Genomic DNA, 20,092 nt, shown 5'->3' with positions numbered 1-20,092 from the left:
AGAGTGTCTTCCACTTTGAGCAGGACTAAGAAGCACTTCCATTTCCATGAGTATGTCTAATTTTTCTATTTTGTCACATCCTCCCCCCCTTTTTTTCCTGCTGGAGTGTCCTTCATTTTGAGCAGGGCTAAGAAACATGAATTTCAATTTCTATGAGTGTTTTCAACTTTCTATTTGGTCATATCCTCCCTTCCCCCCATCCCTTGAGTGTCCTCCATTTTGAGCAGGGCTAAGAAGCACGAATTCCCATTTCCGTGAGTGTATTTAACTTTTGTATTTGATCACATCCTCTCTTTTCTTTCAAGATCCTCCATTTTGAGCAGGACTAAGAAACACAAATTTCCATTTCTATGAGTATTTTTAACTTTCTATTTGGCCATATCCTCCCTCCCCCCCATCCCCTGAGTGCCCTCCATTTTGAGCAGGGCTAAGAGGCACGAATTTCCATTTATTTTAAGCGTTTTTAACTTTGTATTTGGTCACATCCTCCCTTTTCTTTCAAGATCCTCCATTTTGAGGAGGACTAAGAAGTACGAATTTCCATGAGTGTTTTAAACTTTCTATTTGGTCATATCCTCCCTCCCCCCCATCCCCTGAGTGCCCTCCATTTTGAGCAGGGCTAAGAAGCACGAATTCCCATTTCCGTGAGTGTATTTAACGTTTGTATTTGGTCACATCCTCCCTTTTCTTTCAAGATCCTCCATTTTGAGCAGGACTAAGATCCTCCATTTTGAGCAGGACTAAGAAACACGAATTTCCATTTCTATGAGTGTTTTTAACTTTCTATTTGGCCATATCCTCCCTCCCCCCCATCCCCTGAGTGCCCTCCATTTTGAGCAGGGCTAAGAGGCACGAATTTCCATTTATTTTAAGCGTTTTTAACTTTGTATTTGGTCACATCCTCCCTTGTTCCTCAAGGTCCCCCATTTTGAGCAGGGCTAAGAGGCACGAATTTCCATTTCCATGAGTGTTTGTTTTTAACTTTTGTATTTGTTCCCTTTGGATGCCCTCCATTTGGTCCTCCTGGCCTGCTGTCCCCACCAAGAGGGCTACTTCAAGCTAAATAAATGTGTGTGTGGGGTGTTTCTCCTTCATGGCTGCTTCTCTTCTCTTCTCTTCCCCTTCCCTCCCTTCTTCTCCTCCTCCTCCTCCTCCCTACAAGGTGTAGAAGCAGAAGCAGCAGGAACTGGAAGAGAGAGAGAGAGAGAGAGGGGGGGGCCGGGAGGCGGTGCTGCTGGTGTTGCTGCTGCTGGAAAGGCGGCCCAAGGAAGGCAGCAGCCATGGGCCCAGGGCGCCCCTGACAGCAGCCCCACCGCCAGGGCTAGGCCTCGGCGGGGAGGGAGCCCAGGAGAGGCGTCCCTGAGGCTGCTGCTGCTGCGATGCGACCATGGACTGCAGGATCAAGTGAGTGGAGGAGAAGGATAGGAAGAGGGAGGGAAGGAAGGAAGGAAGGGTCGCCTCTGGCTAGGCCTCAAAGCCTCCCCCAGCCCCATTGAGAAGGAGAAGGAGAAGGAGAAGGAGAAGGAGGAGGCGCCTGGGTGGGTCTCTCCTCCTGCTGGGCTTCACCCCACTCCTTTCCCCCATCTCTGTGTGTCTGTCTCTCTGGGGACTGGGGGGCTGTCCTCCACTGCAAAAGGAGGACCAAGGCACCGACAAAGGGAGGGGGAAATATGGGGGACACACGACCCCCCCCCCCCAATATAAAGCTCATAAAGGCTTGGTAGTTCATGCTTCTTAGTCCTGCTCAAAATGGAGGACGCTCCAGGAAAAGAAAGGGAGGACTGATCAGATAGAAAGTTAAAAAAAAACACTTGTCAGTTTGTGCTTCTTAGTCCTGCTCAAAATGGAGGGCACTTCAGGAAGGAAAGAAAGGGAGGGCATGACCACATAGAAAGTTAAAAACACTTCATATACATGCCAGTTCGTGCCTCTTTGTCCTGCTCAAAATGGAGGGCACTCTAGGGGGAAAAAAAGGGAGGACTGATCAGATAGAAAGTTAAAAGCACTTCATATAAATGTCAATTCATGCTTCTTAGTCCTGCTCAAAATGGAGGACGCTCCAGAGGGGAAAAGGGGAGGGCATGACCAAATAGAAAGCTCACAAACACTTGATGTAAATGTCAATTTGTGCCTCTTGGTCCAGCACAAAATGGAGGATGCTCCAGGAAAATGAAAGGGAGGGCATGACCAAATAGAAATCTCAAAACACTACATATAAATGTCAATTCGTGCCTCTTAGTCCTGCTCAAAATGGAGGAGCTTCAAGAAGAAGAGGACTTTCAGGGAAAATGTGGGACAACCCCATTGTCATAGACTCATTGTCATTGAGTCTTCCCAGGAAAAATAAAGGCTGTTATTTGTTGTTGTGTGCTTTCAAGTTGTTTCCGACTTAAGGTGGCGACCATATCATGGGGTTTTCTTGGCAAGTTTTGTTCAGAGGAGGTTTGCCATGGCCTCCCCTGAGGCCGAGAGAGTGTGACTCACCCAAGGTCACCCAGTGGGTTTCCATGGCCAAGTGGGGAATTGAACCCCGGTCCCCAGACCTAGTCCAATACTCAGACTGTCTGCAGCTTGTTCTATGTAATTATTTGGGAGTGGTTTAAGCACTGGGACAAGGACTCTGGAAATCAAGGTTTGATTCCCTGCTTGAGTATAAAAAGCCACTAGGTGACTTTGGGCAAGTCACACTTTCTCAGCCTCAGAGGATGGCAGTGGCAAACCCCCCTCTGAAGGAACTTGCCAAGAAAACCCCATGATAGGTTTGCCTTAGGGTTGCCATAGGTCAAAAATGACTTGAAGTCACACAACAACAACAACAACTGTACTAAGCACATGGAGGGCACTTTGACATATAGGTTGTGCTCCTAAGTGTGTTTACATTTAATAATGAATGGTAATGGATGGCAAAGTGATTTGTGCTTCCTTTGCAAGTACCAGCAAGGAGGCAAAATTACTAACTGCACATGCCAAAGTTGAACTCCTACACTTCAAAAACAGTTTGGAGGTCCCTGCCTATCCCATGACCTCCTTTATTTCTTTTTAACTCCATGCTGTAACATCGTAATGATGGACTTTAGATGCAAGTTCTAGATGACTGAAGATTTTTTCTCTGTTCCTCATATGCCTGACCCTTTAAATGTTTATTTTACTGGCTGTTGCTTCTCTTGTGTCATTCAGGAGTGGCTTGATCTCAGCACACTTAACAGGCGGTCATGATGCATTCCATGCTGTTAAAAGCTTGTGTGGAAAGGTGCTGTTAAGGATACAGGAACAGGACAGGCCACTGGTTTTTCTGGTCAGTTGACAACTCTCCCATCAACATAAGGATGGCTATCACAATTTCTAGTACAGTACACATGTCACGTTATGAACAGCTAGTAAGTAAGTGACACTTGGAAAACGGAAGGGCTCGGAAATTAATTTGAGAATGCAAAACGTTAGAAATTGGAAAATTAATTAATTAGCATAAACACTAATAACCAGACTCTGTAACCCAGCAAATCACTTAAATAGGTGCTGTCAGATGATGCTTTGGCATTAGGAGACCTGCAGCAATCATGGGAGCTCTTGGCTGTCCTTTCCCCTTGGTTCCATGAGGCATTTTCGGCTTATATGACATTAATTTGGCAAGGAAATCAAGGTGTCTTCTTTGTGTGTAAATTGATTGGTGCCACAGGCTTCAAACATCTTCATCCATTTAGCTCTGCAAGATTTCTGCAAGATTGGTAAAATATATAAAGAAACACCCCAACACCCCCCGGTACTTGTAGTTCAAGTAACCTGTAAGATCTGCTGAACTTTTATATTCTGAATAGTTTTACAGTGATAGTTTTGCAAAGTGACAGTGATCTGTTTGTGGTGTGTCAGTTGGGAGAAGCTTGTCTGACTTCTATTACTTTGGTTTGACACTTTGAAATATGGTGGGAGGTTATGAGTAAACTTGAAAAAAACTTTTTGTAGAAGGTGACTTGTAGATATGCACAGCAGGAAGCTCACCAACTTACTACTGTTAATTCAGAGATATTGACCTTTTAGATGCTTATCCAGTTCTTGAGGCAAGAAGAGGTTGTGGTCATAGTTATATACAGTTTTCTTGCATCAGTCATCTGTTGATAGAAGCAGATTGAACTGCCCAACTTTTATCATAGCCATTGCAGGAAGGATCTCAAATTCGAGCCCCTTTAAGGCTGCAATATTATGCATTGTTGTGTGTGAATAGTTAGTTGAATATAGTGAGCTTTCCATATATATATATATATATATAGGATTGCATTACAGGGCTGAATTATTAGGATGAAGAAGTTGAGTTTCAGGATTTTTAGCACTATGATAAAGATTTATATGGTTGTTTATTGTGATTATTTAATGTATTTATAAACTTGTTAGAATAAAGCAAATTACAGCTTTATTTGAAAATATGCTCTCAAAAGACAAAGGCGAACGCTGTATGGATCTTGCATCTTCACCTGGAGCATTTCCTTCTTTTATTCTTTAACAACCCATCCCTCCAAACGGGACTCTCTTGGCCAACCAGGTTCCCCTTGGCTCCTTGTGGGTATATGTATACTATATCCAAATTCTAAAACCAGTTAAAGGTACAGTACATTAAAATTAAACATCTGCATAGTAGGATAAATATTTCCTTAAAAGTGTAAAAGCCAAAAAAGAGGAAGTGCATTCCAAGGATTTGGGGCCACTACAGAAAAGGCCCTGCATCTGCTATTCATCAATTACAGCTGTAATGGGTGGTCCAGTTACTTTCTCCCCAGGAAAAGAAGTTGGAAGGCAAAGACAAATGCAAGTGTGCAGACATACAAATTCACTGATGCTCAGGGCTTCATATTGCCCCCAAGTATTCTTGCAGTTCAGTTCCAGCAGAAAAGACCCAAATTAGATGTGTGATTATTGTCCTGATGAAGTTCCTCCTTCCCTTGCTGAAGATTACAAGTCAGACTAAGATACTGACAGTACTTAATACTTTCCCTTAAAATAGTGGTGTACAAACTATGGTCCAGGGACTCCAGTGCTTCTTCATCCCCTTGGATGTGGCTCCCATTCAGTTTTTCTGAAGAGTTGGACAGAGGGAAAAATGCACTGTGTTGCAGTGAGATGGGTGAAAACCTCTCTCAAGCAGCATCAGTGCTGCTGATTTACTGTACCTCTGTAAAGTGTGCGTGTGTGTATGGGAAGTTGAAGACTTCCCCTCCAATGAGAACTGCCTTAAGCTGCATTTAGAGAAATTGAGATAGCATGATACTTTATTGCTCACTGGGAAAGTATTCAGAGTGGGAAGGAGTTGATTTTCAGTAGGAATATGGGAGAGGGTCAAGAGGTAAGTGCTAGCCACCATTCTGAAACCCTTTGAACCAATGTGAATGAAAATACAGTCAGAATGTGAGATGCAACCAATCTCTACTTAGGTTTGAGAATTTACTCATGTTGAAATAAAGATGTGGCTTAATAGTTAGATTCTGTTTTTGAGTGTTTTTTGCAGGGGTGACGCTACTGTGTTAGTACTGTACAACTTTCCTTTTCCCCATGCCTAGGCACATTTGATTCCTCTATAAGTGGTACTTTCCTCTTTATCCACATGGCTCTTGTTCTTGAAATAATTACTGCTTACTTGTACAGTTTTTTCTCTGACTAGTCATGCTGAGTGCAGCATGTTTTCTTGAAGAGATTGAGTGCATATGTATAAAGTAGCTGTATCTGATTAGGACTTTCTAGTCAATAATTTCTGCACTGTTACTCAGAATCTTGGAGCTATCCCAGGTTTTAAGTAGCCATGCACCAGTTTGAGAATGGGAAGGTAAGAATTACTTACAGGTGACCAGATAAGCAGGAGTGGGAATCATGTGGCTCTTGAGGTCTTGCTGGCCCCCTGCTCCCAGCATTTCTCAGTATTGCCTAGGCTGGCTAGGGTTAGTGGGCTTCGCAGTCCTGCAACATCTGAAAGGCCATATGATTCTTATTCTCAAGATAAACAGTTTTAATATGAGAAATTATTTGGTTCTTTCAGACCATTAACATGCCAGAAATGATTGGCAAGGTGATCTGTGTACAATTAGTAAAATTTCAATATGCACATTGGCTTTTTAATTCTGGTTTCCCAGATATGGAATGTAGTGATAGAACATAGTGATAGAATATCCTATGTTAATTTAGTTGGATTTAATGTCATATTGCCAAGGTGAAACTAAATTCTACATTTGTTAAGGGCACTTTCAATGCCAGCCACAGCAATATCCTGCTAACTAAGGGGCTAAACATACTGGCACTAAACGCCGGCATCGGACTGGAGTGGGGGCATGGCAACCGCACGCTGGCTGCCCTGTCTCCTCCCCAATGCGGCGTCATACTGCATGCCTGACACATCATGGGTGGGATGACACTGTTTCTTTGACGCAGTGTTTAGACACACTGCACAAAAGAATCAGCGAAAAGCCGTGGTGACAAGGGCAGCTTTTTGCCACTCTAAAAAGGAGTGGCATTTTGTCAGTTCTTTTTAGAGTGGTAGATTGCCGGATCAGGGCTGCAGCGTGCAGTTGCTGCTGCCCGAATCCAGTACTGAAAGGGACGCTGGGACGCCGCTCTATTAGGGCAGTCTGTTTTGCCCCTAGGTTTACATTTTTAAACTCCTTGCTTACATTTCATAGATGACATAGAATCATAAGAATTGGAAGAGATCTTAAGGGCCATCAAGTCCAAACCCCTGCCACACAGGAATACAGAATCAATTTGCCTACATGAAAATAGGGATATGTTGAGGAATATGACATCCTTGCCACATTCTTCAATGTACAAAAATATCTTCTCCCCATTCCAACATATGTGCACTTTGAAAGCTTCAGTTTTAATTCATATCTGTTTTAGTGGTGTTTTTGGCCAACTGGTGTTAGACTACCAGTATTTTGATGTTTCACAATACACTCGTCCCTTCACATTTGTGGCATTAACTTTTGCAGATTTGATAATTCATGGATTTTGTTAACATATTCTCTCTAGGAATATCTAGGTCCCCCAGCACAACTCTATGGTCAACTTTAACCAAAAGTCATACTGAAGGACCTAGAGATTCCTAGAGAGAACACTCCATTAGGCATTTGTAGCTCCTCCAGAGCAATTCTTGTGTTTGGGAGATGCTGACTACATATTGCACTGGAGGACCTAGAGATTCCTAGAGAAGTGTTCTCTCAGGTAAAAACATAGTCTTGTTGTTATTTGCTGTTTTCCCACCTTCATGGGGGTCATGTGCCCCTAACCCCAGCGAATGTGGAGGGACAAGTATAACTAATTTAATACAGGGATGTGCAGTGCTAAGCTCTTCAGATGTAATTCCTCTGCAACATCAGCCTCAGCCAGCAAAAATCAGAGAGAAAGGATTTATAGAAGTTTACTGCACCGGGGATAAAACGTTCCCTGATGCGTTCTAACATGCATGAGTGCGGGTGCGCGCGGAGCGTGATGGGAACCCGATGGGGCCCAGAACGCGACTTTACCGCACAGGGAATGCCGCCGCCGAGCATTCCCATCGGGTTCCAGAGGGCGCCATTGGACGCCATTTCTGGGAACTGTTTCAAAAGCGTTCCCAGAAATGGCGCCCTCTGGAACCCAATGGGAACGCGATGGGAAGGCTCGGCAGCGGCGGCGGTGTTCCCTGTGCGGTAAAGTCGCGTTCTGGGCCCCATCATGTTCCCATCACGCTCCGCGCGCGTCCACGCTCGTGTACGTTAGAACGCATTGGGGAACGTTTTATCCCCTGTGCGGTAAACTTCTTTGTCTAAACACATCTGGAACATTAGATGATGTCTATCCATTGGTTGAATATAATGATGATTCCAGTAGTAGCACTAATCACCACCACCACCACCATGATTAGTGTTGTGTTATGACTTGTCAGTTGACAAATAAAACTGTATTTGTGTGTTTGCAAGTGTTTCCGTGTGAATCTATCACAGGTTTCTTGGCAAGGTTTATTCAGGAGAGGCTTGTCATTGTCTTCCTCTGAGCTTGACAAAGTGTGCCTTGCCCAAGTTCACAGTTGCTTTCCATGAATGAGTAGGGATTCAAAATCTGGTCTCCTGGATTCCTGCTCCAATAATCAAAGGCCTGTACCACACTGTCTCCCAAATGAAACTGTAGTAGGTTAAAAGAAAATGAACTAAGATGATCCCAGTGAAAGGGCAACATCCAAATATATTAATTCAGTGGAAAGTAAATAGTGCATAAAATTGGCAAGTAATTTGAAGACAAGGAAAGTATGCATTCCAAGCAATTTTGTCCTTACAGCATTTTTGAAGCAGATCAGGCTGAGGTTATGGCTGTACTGTAACAATTTTGATTTGATAACCATGGTTTATCTGACTTGGAATATGTGCTTCTTCTCTGTCTTTCCATCTTTCATCACACACTGAGCTGCAGTGAAACATTTAGCCAAACTACAAATCCATAGTACTTAAAGTAGTATCAACCATACATTGTGGAAACATCCATAGTTATTGAACATTTTTACTTAATTTTCACAGACAGGTTCTAACTTTCCAAAGTTAGCTTTTTTTTTTTGCATTTTAAATGCCAAACAGGCTGGCATACAAGATTAGAAAGGAATACATACTGAGGAATTATATACTGTATATACTCGACTATAAGTCGACCTCATGTATAGGTCGAGGGCAGGTTTGGGGGCAAAAATTATGGATTTTGATATAACCCATGGATAAGTCGATTGTAAAACTAAGGAGCATATAGCAAAGGATCAAAAGGATGAAGCATACCAACACAATGTCAAAGAATCTACAAAATTCCAGCTACAATGTTTGTGCTCGCTCTTATCACTGGATGGATAAGACAATAGAGAGGGTTGGTGCTTCCAGGACAGATTATACTCTTGCCTTTCATCAGGGGACGATTCCTCATTTTAAATAAGAGTTAAGATACAGTACTTACCTTGACCCATGGATAAGTTGAATCAGGATTTTGGGTCATTTTTTGACCTAATTTTCTAGACTTGTACATGAGTATATATAGTATGTTTTTTTTTAGTATGTTTGTTTGCAGAAATAAGTAACAATCTAATTTGCATTTTTTTCTGTTTGGGGAAGTGGGGAAAATGAACATTTTTCCTCAGGATGCAGAGGCAAATGTTTGTGACATGGTGTTTGAGTCATGGCATTTGTCAGTCATAGTACAGATTCCCATAATCATTTTTCTTCTATTGTAGTATTATTTTCTCCTTCACTCCATCGCACCTTCCCATCATATATGATAATTGTACTACATGTTCAACCAGTTAGCCACCACATATCTAGTAAGCGTCCAAAATCACAATTGCTTAAAATATTTGTTGGGCTTGAATCTTGATGCAGTTCAGTCTCTACATAGACTATTGTGGCCTGGCAGGGAACAATTACCATATATAGGGATAGGTAAGTCGACCTCATGTATAAGTCGAAGGCAGGTTTTGTGGCCAAAATTATGGATTTTGATCTGACACATGGATAAATTGAGGGTAAAATTTAAGGGCATATAATAAAGGATGTGAAGGATGCAGCAAAGAAAGTGATGCCAAAGAACTTACAAAATTCTGGAAAGGCATAACGGTTTGTGCTCACCCTAAAAGCTGGATGGATGAGAAAAGGACAATGGGAAATGGTGGCTGTGTGATATGTGGCGGAGATGACCAGGTGCAGTTAGGGCTGAGAAAATGCACGTCAAAAAGGATGTAAATGCAAAGCAAATGTAATTTTAATGTTATTACTTTGTCAGTTTTCATCCAGAAAAGCTGCCACACATACACAAATATCTTATTCAAATCATTCAAAGCTCAATTCCTCTTAGCACTCATTTGAGAGGAAGCACCAAAGAGCTGCCACCACCACCATTTCCCCATCCAGTCATTCAAAAACATCCAAAGTGGTGACTTGGCAGAGAGAGTAGAGGGGATCGATACTTCTTTTAGGTTGTCCTGGGATGAACTAAGCTCTTGCGTTTCACCACTCTACTCAAAGAAGGGGGCGGTTCCTTTTTTGATACGTATTAACATATGTACTTACATTGACCTATGGATAAGTTTCATGTTACTAGCTGTGGTAGAACAAAGATATGCTATCCAATCAGCTGTTTTACATTTTTTTTAGGCATGCATGACTAATCGTTTATGTTCTTTTTATTTTTAGGGAAAATCCAGAGAGAACCTTTGATTTGGTGCTGCAGGTAAAATGCCAGGCTTCTGAAAATGAAGGTAATAATCTTCATATGTTCATATTCATCCATATAAATTTGATATTTGAAAGATGTTTCAGGTTATTTATTTCACTTCTGCCCCTTCAATGGACTGAAAGTTTAATGTTCAGTGGATTTAATTTAATATGTTTTCTTGATGCTTATATTGGTTTCTATGACACCAGATTTTCAGTAGTATGAAAATAGATTACAACTTAGTATGATACAGGTGTTTTATTTACTTATGTTATTGTTTGCCACAACAAAAATAATATTTAATTGGAGACATGAAGCCTCAAGTTTTTGCCTTAGCCTTTTGCAATTTCCACTTTATACTATATTTAAGAAATTGTGTTTTAGCAATATGTATAATTTTGATGCTTAAGCAAGTATCCTTTTCAGCTTCTCTTCTGCTATTGTTATGTAAGCTGATATATTGCTGGTTTAATACATTAGTAAATGACCTTGTGTTTCTGTTTGTACAGTAACTGGAAGATTGTCATGTAACAGGTCAGGCAGATACGATTCATGCAAAGTAATTACATTCCTCTTATTTAACTAGTTATTATATTATAAACATCAAAAAAGAATGAGAGAGAATTATCTTCAGGCATTTCCCCATAACTATCATTTGTTTCTATTTCATTCAGCTTTTAAAAACCAGGCTTCAGAGGTTGGGTTACTCTTCTGAGAACCAGCATCAGCTAAGGCAGGGCTAGGCAAAGCCAAGCCCTGGGGTTTCACATGGCCTCCAGGTAGATTTTGTGGCCTTTGACCTCTCCAGAATCTCTGGGCCACCATTTTACTTTTTTTAGCAGCTACTGGAAGAGGGAATTTACTTTTTAAATAGATTGGACAAACCTCTCAAACTGTTCTATATTTACATTTCCCCCCTCAATTCCCTTGGTATTTTGAGAAGTTGTGTGGCCCCCAGAAGACAATGGGGGTAAAAAATTGGCCATTTGGCCTGATGTAGTTGCCCACTCCAAGGTAGAACTATGTTGTACCATGTTTGAAATGATCTGCTGTTGGCAGTTTAACTCAAGCAGGAAAAGTGTGATAATTATTTTTCTTGATGTGCTGATTTTCTGTTGGGTGAGGATTTTTACTGGAGGGAAACATTCAGATAGGCACAATCCTATCAACATCCTGTAATGGTACAATCCTAAGAATGCTGCACTGTGTAATTTTATTTATTGAATGTGCAGGTTGGCATTTTATTTTCTCTGAAAAAAATTCTTAGAAAAAATCTATCTGAAATGGCTTCTCAAAATGTTTGGCTCTGTAATATTTTTCCTTCCTAATTAATAATACCTACAAATTGAATTTGGGTTGTAAAGAAAATTTCTAAGACCTAGGGGTCGATCAGATGGGCACAAAAGAGTGGCCCAAGTCTGTTCTGGCTGCATGTGGGTCACAACTGCGCTGACTGCTTGGCCTGTTCCCAAAGCGGGCTGCGGTTGCAAGATCTAACCTGCACCTCCAGGAGCCAGATTATCCCTGCTCCTTTTTTGCTTCAGTACAGAGGACTGAATTGCAGATTTGACATGGCTTTGGGCTGCTTTGGAGATGTGTGTCGTTTGAACACCTCACCTGCAAAGTGTCCAGAAACCAGTTTGGAAAAAAAATCAGTTTTGAGTCAGCAAATATTGAGACCTTTTAGATGTTATGAAGATGAAAATAATATGTAAATTATGCAATCTCTAACACTGCATGTATCTGTCACAGAAATAAAATGAAATAAAGTGACTTGCAAATGTACTTGCAAATAAAAAAATATTGGTGTTGCTCTTTCATTATTGGTGGCTAACTCTGTTCCAGTATATGTGAAATTAGTAGAAATATGTTAATGAGGTTTGTTTTTGTGACCACAAAGCTTATGACCACAGCTTTTGTGACGTACTCAAATAATTTTGGACCAGGAGAAATCTGCCAAAACAGAAAATGTTCTCATGCCTTCACTCAGAACTTTTGAAGTGAAATAAACAACCTTGATGGAGGTTGATTTTACTGTATTGCTAGTTTGCTAAAAATACAGGTTGAATATCCCTTACCTGGGGTTGCCATAGCTGAGGGCCTCCAAACCAGGACAAATGTAGGACAAGGTTAAAAAATGTAGGACTTTTTTTTAAATTTCCTGGCCAGGAAATTTAAAAAAAAAAGGTCCTACATTTTTGAACCTTGTCCTCCTTCTCCTTCCCGGCTTGGGAGGAAGCCTCGGCCTGCTCCCAGGCTGGGAAGGAGTGTGGGGGCTGCCTGTCATCGTGGCGATCGCTGCGGTGGCAAGCGGCCTCCTCCCCGGCCTCACAGAGGCCTTGGAGGACCCCGTGGTCGGAGCTCCGACCACGGAGCTGCTTCCAAGGCCTCCAAAGGGGCCTGGGAGACAGCTTCTCCCAAGCCCCAGAGGCCTTGGAGACGTGCTCCGCGATTGCGGAGCTGCTTCCAGGGCCTCCAAAGGGGCCTGGGAGACAGCGTCTCCCAAGCCCCAGAGGCCTTGGAGGAGTGCTTCATGATCGCAGAGCCGCTTCCAGGGCCTCCCTGGGGCCTGGGAGACAGCGTCTCCCAAGCCCCAGCCTCCAGGGCTCGCTGGGGGGGGGTGTCCTGGGGGCGGGGCCAAACTGGGGGCGGGACCGTGCGGACCCACCCCAAACCGGGAAAGTCCCGCCCCCAGGTGGGATATGGCAAGCCTACCCTTACCCAGAAATCTGAAACGCTCCAAAATCCTAACTGAGTGGCTGAAATGTGGCATCGTTGTTTTTTGGTAGTTCAAGGTACACAGTCTTTGTTTCATGCAGAAAATTATTCAAAATATTATATAAATTTACTTTAGGCTATGTGTCTAAAGTGTACAGTTGGCCTTTATCCATAGTTTCAAATATTCACTGAATATTGAAAATATTCCAATAAGATATAAATTCTAAAAAGCCAATCTTCATTTTGCTGTTATAGATAAAGGACACTACTATTTTATTACCCAATTTTATATAATGAGACTTGAGCATCCACTGATTTTGTTATCCACAGGATGTCCTGGAACCAAACCACCAAGAGTCCACTGTATTTGAAACATAAATGAATTTCATGTTTAGACTTGGGTCCCATCTCCAAAATAGCTTATTAAGTATATGCAAATATTCCATAATCTGAAAAAATGCAAGATACTTCTGGTCCAAAACATTTTGGACACGGGATACTCAACCAGGTCTGTCATGCATGGCATTGCCAATTTTTGTTAATAATGTTATTTTTGTTATTGTTTGTTTCTTATTTCCAGAAGTGGCTTATGGACTAAGTTAGTTTTGAATCTCAGCTGGCTTGTCTTTTGCACTAGAGCTAGTCTCTTCAAGATCACTATTACTTTATTGAAGGTTGTTTCTTATTGATCTGTTGAGGGCCTGGCAGTTTGATGGTTCCTTTTGGATTCAGTGCTCTTCTTTTGCATGTATGTGTGCGCAGGGCATGTTTTGTATGTTGCATGTGCTTTTCTTCAGCCCTTTCTTCTTTTATCTTACATTTGATACCCAGTGCTATTCTTAGTCATGGTTAAAATGAATAATTTTCTGTTTCCAAAATTTCTAGTATTTAGTATATATGGTTTTTTTAGTCTTTTGCTGCTGTTGCAGCACCATCAGAATATATATAACTAGGTGATGGTTTGTTTATATTTACCCCATTTCCCTAATAACACAATTCTTTCAGGAATATAACTGTGTGCCCATCATATTTATATTATATATCATTTTACAAATGAATGGATATGTCTTTGAAAGCAGTTTCAAAACTTCAGTGGCTCCAAAATACAGCAGCATAGTCATTAACGTGGTGCTAGTTGCTTGGCCAGCAATATGTTAGAATTGCCTGAAGGTGGTTGCCAGTACCCTGATGTTCTAGGAGTGGGGCAAGGGCCATAGTATAGAAAGAAAGAGATAGAAAGAGGCATGTCATGGGTGGATTGAGAGATGCTAGGGATCTGCAGTATGCTATATTCTCCTGGTCCCTAGATGCTTGTCTGACTAGGGGAAATGTCCCATAGACCTGTAGACCCAGAGGTGGCTTGGATCACCCCATTATATCTCTCTTAATCCATCTGCTCTCTTCCCCATATTATAGCGGCAGCACATGGGCTGAGGGAGGTACCTCCCACAGAAATGGTTGGGGAGTCTTTCCTACTGCTCAGTCGATGAGCTACCTGTGAGTGTGACTGCAGTATGTTGGAATTTGGTTGTCAGAGAGGGAAGGCAGAGCCTCAGAGGCTTATGTGGAGGCCTGGAAGGGACATCCCAAGGTCAGATATCCCTCTCAAAGAGCAAACTGCCCCTGGAAAGGGAAGTTTTATCTATCTGATGGCCTCAGAATATTCTCCCAGGGACCATAGGAGTTCAGGCTGATTCCTGTAAGCCACCCTAGAACAGGAAGATGGAGTGTAAATTATAGTTCTTTTCAGCAGGAAGAAAGTAGGATGTTCTTGGAGCAGGCTATCATAAGAGTGTGTTTCACTTTGAACTAACTACTTGCCTTAGTTGCTGCTGCTTTTTTTTTTTTACCACTTCTGTAACAATTTTGTTAAGGGTTACCATCCCTCATGTTCTTGTCCAGGTTTTACTGTAATTGTGATTCGGGTCAGAGTGACTGGTGCTTCATGTGACCCTTTTGTATGCTTTTTTCCACCTTTCTTTTTTCATTCTGCCCCTGAGTTACTCTTTCAGAGTGTGCAAGTTGCATAGATATTCTCTATGCTATGGGAATAATCACCTCTGAGTTAGTTTTTCAGGCCATCCTTATAGGCTACCTCCTCGTAATATGGTAACATATTTCAAATGAGAGTATCTGGGGCCAATAACAAGTAAACAACTTTTGGGAGATACTGATTAATCTATTTCAGGTGTAAAGTTCCACCCCCTATTCCTTATTATCTCTTCTATGTTATGCCTCATTAAGATCAGACATGGCATTTTTTGCTCTTTGTAAAGTTTTTTGTCCTTTGTAAAGTTCAGTACTGTCTCCTTGTGTATACACCTGTCTGTTGAGCCATGATGTGTACAGAGAATATTTTCAGCTTCACAAGAAATTACTGTGTCATTTCTCCAACATGAGTTTTAAAATTTAGCATAGGCATAACTTGGATACTGCTTCAGAGTGAAGACAACCTAACAATCATCTGGTACAATGCTATTGGGGAAAATTTGTTTTGAGATTTTGGGGCAAGAGAGATTGGCACAATATGCTGGCTTGGAGGTGCCATGGGGGCATGGCATTTAGATGATGCACGCCCCGACGCTGCCTCCAAGCTGGTGTCATGCTGCCCACCCAACTATATGGTGGACAGCATTGCAGTGCTCCAGCGACGCGGTGTTCATGTGCCGCATGCTGCAGGAGTGCAGAAAAGCTGCTGCTGCTGTGGTATAAAAACTGCCCTTTTTCTAGCACAAAAAGGAGCTGGATCAGGGGCACAGCGTGTGGTTGCCGTGGCCCCAATCCGGCATGCAAAGGGCCATATGTTTTGGCCGATTGTTCATCATCTTATTGTGTCCCTCTCCTTTTTATTTCATTTGCATTTATTTATTACCAATAATGCTGTATTTAGCCATTTGTTTTAAAAAAGAAATGGATAATGTAATTCTATAATTTGGACCCAGTATTGTCCAAATGACAAAGAAAATGGTGGTTTGTCACGGGCTTAAAATTGTCTGGGTGTCATGCTTAGAATCTGTTCTGTGAAGTATGTGATGTAGTACAGTACCTCTAAGTGTTTTCAGAGTGTCTGTATCTTATCAGTAAGAGTATTATTATAGTATTAATACTATACATGCAGAGGAATGCATGTACATAAATAAAAAAAAATCACTACATTTAAAGTGGAACTCTGAAAAGAAGCAAAGGGAGTGTCAGTGATAGGAATTGATAATGTAGTATTCTCAGTGAATGAGAACAAAATAGCATAAACAAACACGAGGACACTATACAGTATATGCTTTTATAAGTCCTAAAATATCAACATGAAAGAATTGTTGTTGCCACTGTGATGAGATCTCTGGAGTATATCTCATTTCAACATTTTATCAAAAATCAATTTATGCACACAGTATTGTATACCTCATGGAAGGCAGCAGAAAATAATCCTGTGGCTTCTTGTTTATCTCTTCCACGACACTCATTATTTGAAATGAATCAGCCAGGATATTTTAGTTAGAAGAAATTCCCCACAAAGAGTTTTCATTCTCCCGAAACTCCAGTGTAAAAATCACAAGAATATAGAACTCTCCAGGATAAAATGTGGCTCATGGCTGCTGGTTTCCTGCATGGTGAGTCATGCTCTGTAGGAAATATGGCAACAAAGGGAACATTTTTAGAACTTGCAACTTTTGCTGTGATTCTTATACCGTTGTGTTCTATACCTTTCTGTATGAAGTATTTCTCATATTCACCATTGTTTAGTAAAGGGATAGGAATTGTGTGGCCTTCTGTGTGTTGTTGAACTGGAAACCTCCACGTTCTTTACACTGGCTATGATGGCCAGGGTTTCTGGGAGTTGCAGTTCAACATCTGGAAGGCTGCACAATTCCCACTCCCAGTCCACTGCAACTTATGCTCTAAATTTGTGTATTAAAAAGACAGAATAATATCCAAACCATACGTAACCCGACTTAAAAAAAATCATTCACCTCACCGATATCTATGAACAGAGAGAATGAGCAACCAACCCATACCAGAAGCACTGAATGTTTAAAGGACCATCATGAGCATCTGGAATGTGCCTACCTAAGGTGGGAGCCATGGGCCCAAAGTACCCAGCTTACTGTTTTATACGATGATTCTCCATCACTATTATGTCTAATATATAAGACTGCGATTAAGTTAGCTACATACTATAAGATGTGACTTTGGGTGCATCTATATTGTAGAAATAATGCAGTTTGACATCACTTCAAGTCTGTAGTTCCATCCTATGTAATCCTAGAGTTTGTAGTTTTACTGTACAAGGCAGTAAAAGTGGTGTCAGAGTGCATTACTTCTATAGTGTAGATACATACTTTGCACTGCTTGGGCCAGTAACTAGTGCGTTGTGGATAGAATATTCATTCCAGACCCCAGTGTGACAATCTGTTACAATTCTTAAATCTTGTAGAAAGAGCAAAGCTCAATTTGTTTATTGGGTTTTCCCAAACAGAAACCTTTATTCGTTTCTCCCCAGTATCACAATACATCTTCAGTTGTGGCAATTTCTAATGGGGTCGTTTAAGACATATTTAATCTACTAAGGGTTTTTTCCCCCTCTGTGGAATGCTGATTCTGTGGTTGGGACTCAAATCACTATCTCCCACCTCCATGGTTCTGTCACTTTTTAAATATTATCCCAGCCATGTGGGAAGTAGTTTACAGAAAATAGGTCCAATGTAGCTATAGTGATTTTCAAGTGGCAGGAAAGGACTGTATGTAAGTACATTAATGATACCTTATATTAAAATTTTACTCTGTCTTTAAATTGATAATATGACACCTGTGACTCTTTTAGGCTATTCTAGTGTTTCACACATATAATTGCTACTTTTTTTGATCTTTAACTTCCATTTATTAATTGAACATGAAACACAATGAATTTAACAGTTACCTGGTATTGCCGGTCTAACCTTAAATAGTATTTCATGCAACACTAGTCTTTTGAATATGTCATACTTAAAAATGAGGCCCATTCACTCTCACTGCCTGCACCCTTTTCTTTGTTATGAAAGAGATTTGTATTTTAAATGGGCTTTCTATTTTGCATCCCATCTGCTCTCTGTGCTTGATCTTGCTGTGACACTGGCATTGAGTTTATGATGTCTTAGTTATAAATGCTGCTGTAGAAATTTCAAAAGGAGAAAATTATGTCTTTCTGCAAAGTCTGAGCAGCAGGAAAGACTGGTTGGGTAGACAGACAGTCCTTAATAGGGCTAGGATTCTGGGGGAAAGTTTGAGATGAATTTTTCTGTATTCCAAAAAAATTAATTGATTTCTGAATTTATTTTTAAGAATTAGTGTAATACTATCTTGACACTTTCATTTATATTATTTTATAGGAGAGAGGATCTACGTATCACTTTATCAACATTAATGAAAGATCACGCTACTGTAGTGCATAAAGGTGCTACCCACCTTTGCTTGATGTTCCCATCCACCTGACATGTTATCTCTGAGTCTTAACACTGATCCAAAACCAGATTACAAAAGTGGAAAGAAGCAGCTGACCTTCTCTCTAGTGTTTCTTTTTTTAAAGATGGCACACCTCTCAAGGGTGGCTAGCTTTAATCACTCTGACTGTGTTTCAATGTGATTTTGAGCTGCAGGACCAGGCTAGATTATAAATCTAGCTGTTCATTCAGCTCCTTACCAGAGTATTTGTTCTTTGATACTTCCCCCACATCCTCTCTAATCCAACAAACTTAAAGTGAGGGAGGTGGCCCTGGAGAATAAGGCTTCATCTGCAGTCACAACTAATTTCTGGAATGCCTTTTCCTATGAAATCTGTTGCCCCCCCCCCTTTTTTTTTTGACATTGTGAAAAAACAGGATTTCTAGCAGGCTGAAGGATCATATTTGCCGGGGAAAATACAATTGTAATTTGAGCACAATTGCTTTTAAAAGTTGTTTAAAAGCTTCCTTGGTTGTTGAAGTGTGTGAAGTATATAGATTTTTTACATTAACAAACTGGAGATCTCTTAAGCTAGACTGAGCCCACTAGCTGTGTACTGTGGTTTGCCAGTTGTCTGATATCTCTGGCTCTGGTTCCTTTCAAATAGATTTATTTTTCTCATGATAGGCAGTCATTTATGGCTGATGGACTTTGCAGAATACAACTTGTTCAGGTTTGATGGATGTTGAGGATCCCTAAACTGGAAATCCAAAATCTGAAAACCTCCAAAACCCAAAACTTTTTGCTCCCAGCTATCCACTTCTGCCTTTGAGGCAGTGTCTGCAGCACTCTCTTTTGTTTGTCTCTCAGATCCACAGTCTATCTTCAGCCTCAAATATCATACACACTACGAGTTGCGCACGATTGAGATACAAGGCTGGAGAGAGATGTGAAGATCTGTGAAATGGCAGGAAGCATGGAATCGTGCTGAGCACTACACTTGAATTCCTGCCATTTTACAGATCCTCAGTATTGCTCCAGTCTCACATCTCAAACACAACACAAGTAGCAATAATTTATTACATTCATAGATCAGCACAAAAATAGAAAGATAGTTTTTACCATGAGGTAAAAATTGACCAAATGGCATAAAATACAAATTGGCATAAAATACAATAAATATGTAAGATAAAATTTAACCAGGTGGCATAAAATACAAAATGGCATAAAATACAATAAACACATAAGCAGAATACAATTCAAAATGACATAAAATACAGAAGAAAAGACATATGTAAAATTCACAACCAGTAGTAATAGTGATAGTAATAAAAATCAGAAAGGTAAATCACAGGACTCTACATAAGCACAAAGCTTTTACATAGTTGCCAATCACATGTGTCTCACATCCTACCTGGCAAAAATTGTCTTTCTTCCTTTTGTGTTTGTCTGTGACCATAGTAATTTTAAAAATTATTTTATTGATTTCCCCACATACAATAATAACAACATAACATTAATTAGATATCATACGGCATTTATCACTTACATTAATACATCTATGCATCTACTTCTATATATGACTCACAGTCTCTATAGTCTCGTTACCTTATATGGTCGGCCTTCCATATTGGCAGGCTGCCATTCATGGATTGGAGCATCTGGAAATGGTCCTGCCTTGTACTCATCAGTGGCCGTATGTGCACATGGCTGTGCCAACATGATTGCACCTACGTTGCACTACCATTGACTATAATGAGGC

The 20,092-nt window shown here is 40.9% G+C and overlaps 1 protein-coding gene across 2 annotated transcripts in view; it reads left to right on the top strand.

Annotated features, from left to right (window-relative positions):
* The first annotated feature begins 1,214 nt into the window (after positions 1-1,214).
* Positions 1,215-20,092, top strand: part of DENND1B (DENN domain containing 1B) — a 216,040-nt gene continuing 197,162 nt past the window's right edge. For both annotated transcript variants that reach the window (XM_089516491.1, XM_089516490.1), the window contains exons 1-2: positions 1,215-1,404; positions 10,176-10,240. In XM_089516491.1, the coding sequence (XP_089372617.1) occupies positions 1,388-1,404; positions 10,176-10,240 (82 nt within the window). In that variant the 5' untranslated portion in view covers positions 1,215-1,387. The remainder of the gene's footprint in view (positions 1,405-10,175; positions 10,241-20,092) is intronic.

Source organism: Sceloporus occidentalis, unplaced genomic scaffold, assembly GCF_023333645.1.
Source record: "Sceloporus occidentalis isolate IW3139 unplaced genomic scaffold, rSceOcc1.0.p SCAF_3, whole genome shotgun sequence".
In the NCBI taxonomy this organism is placed as follows: Eukaryota; Metazoa; Chordata; class Lepidosauria; order Squamata; family Phrynosomatidae; genus Sceloporus; species Sceloporus occidentalis.
This window is presented reverse-complemented; position numbering and strand designations above follow the sequence as displayed.